This window comes from Morone saxatilis, unplaced genomic scaffold (assembly GCF_004916995.1).
Source record: "Morone saxatilis isolate NCDOM2014 unplaced genomic scaffold, NCSU_SB_2.0 Contig12, whole genome shotgun sequence".
NCBI lineage: Eukaryota > Metazoa > Chordata > Actinopteri > Moronidae > Morone > Morone saxatilis.
Genome location: NW_023339674.1, coordinates 24,348,407 through 24,350,301, shown reverse-complemented (window position 1 = coordinate 24,350,301; position 1,895 = coordinate 24,348,407). Strand labels below are relative to the sequence as shown.

Sequence of the window (1,895 nt, the reverse complement as noted above, 5' to 3'; positions counted from 1 at the left end):
GAACTCACCATGGTTTCAGTTACAGCCATTAGACAGGCTCTGTGCAGCTCGGGGGACAAGAGTGAAAAGTTTCTCTCACACCAGCTCTTCACAAAATGATCTGCAACCCATCTGAAAATAAACATCGAGAGTAGCTGGATGGGTTCATTTTAACGGGACATTTCAGTGTCAGTTTGACCATGACCAAACTCATAGAGGCCTTTTCTGTGTTTCTGCAGTGTGACCCAGAGGAGTCTCCGGGTCGGAGGCTCTAAGCAGTGGTGGGCAGAGCTTTGCTCGAGGGAACAACAGAATGACTGAGGATGAGAAGGTCAGTAATGCACTGCTGCACAGTGCAGCGCAGCTCGGTTCACCGTCATACTCGCGTGACTCATCAGACTCAGCAGACACAACATGGAAAGGCTGCTTCCCCACACACACACCACTTCAAATCAGAACCAGCTCACAGCCTCGCTCCACACATCCTATCCCCCTGACCTACATTCACACACTTCTTGCCCGTTCACTGCAGTGTGCAAGAGCATAGTCAGCTTGCAGTAGTATCAGCTACAGAAAAACTCAAAGTGAAATAGAGCTTGATAGAGAAAGAGTTTGTATAGAAAGGATGTGATAAAAGCTGTGCATACTGAAATATGCATGATACATGAATAGAAAAAACAGATCCAATTGCACGGCACAAGGAAGCTTCTCAAGGCAGTGCAATATACTAGTGTCTTTAGAAGTGCCTTAAGCTTGACATATGACATCTTCATTTAAATTCAACCTTTTTACGAACAAAAAAACTTCAACAAATCAAGAAATGTGAAAAAAAGTTTAGGGGAAATTAATTAATAGGACAACAAATATCAATTAAAGCTGCAAGCAGCGAGCAGCCGTGGCGGGCCTCCCGCACTCCACGCAACTTGGCGGCTGCGGCGCGTCACGTGCCGTTCCGTAACACGTCGGACCACAACCATGAAATTTCAAGTAAATCAACAAAAGTGTCGCTATGCAGCGCTACTTCACTGTTGCCAGTAGGTGGCCCGCTATCACCGATTCTGAATATCGTCATGTAGACGTTGTCAGGGCGGGAGCTATGTTATCAATACAGTTGAAGTTCATGACATTTGACCCGATGTACAGGAAGCTGTGAGAATGCTGTTCATTAGGTACTGGAATATATAGTACTGAAGTGTTTAGCACAATTTCGGCGAATTCGACACGTATCGATCACCGCACAGCTGTTAATACGTACAGTCACAAATAAGCACAACTTTTGAATCACCAATGCTGTCTAGATGCAAGTTTGGGGGGGGAAAAAATCGAATTTGGAAGTCATCTGATAAAATCATGTAGGAGAGTCAATCCTTGAAACAGAAGCCCATAAATGACATCACAGTTTGAGATTTTCGATCACCGTGGCCAAACTTTGATGCCGAAATTTCACCGAAAGTGAAATGAAATATCAAAATGGCCGACTATCCCCGGGCGGTTTGGAGTATGGGTCCAAGAGGCCTTTTGTTTGTACGTCTCAGATACTACTTACACGTGCCTACCGAGTTCGTAACATAATCGGTGAAAACGTGGCGCCGGAGCATTTTAAAGCCTGTAGGGGGCGCTCACAAGAACAACCGACCAAACGCGGAATTTTGGTATGTGAGCTACAGAGGACCTGCTCTCTCACGTGCCCTGGAAATTTCATATTCAATTAACTATGACAGTCTCCGCACAACTGATCTTACCAAATGCCACCAGAAGCGCCACCACTAGTGACGACCATATGACCACATCTTTATATAGGGAGCCTCAATGAGCCATGGGCAAATGCATGCCGACCAAGATTTCATATATTAATCACACGACCGATGCGGTTAAGATATAAATTCTGATTTTAGAAGAGCGCCACCGGAATTGGG

General features: G+C 45.3%; 1 protein-coding gene across 2 annotated transcripts in view; it reads right to left on the bottom strand.

Annotated features, from left to right (window-relative positions):
* btbd8 (BTB domain containing 8) overlaps positions 1–1,895 on the bottom strand; it is a 28,202-nt gene that overhangs the window by 14,061 nt on the left and 12,246 nt on the right. For both annotated transcript variants that reach the window (XM_035653233.1, XM_035653234.1), the window contains exon 10: positions 9–111. In XM_035653233.1, coding sequence (XP_035509126.1) covers positions 9–111 — 103 coding nt within the window. The remainder of the gene's footprint in view (positions 1–8; positions 112–1,895) is intronic.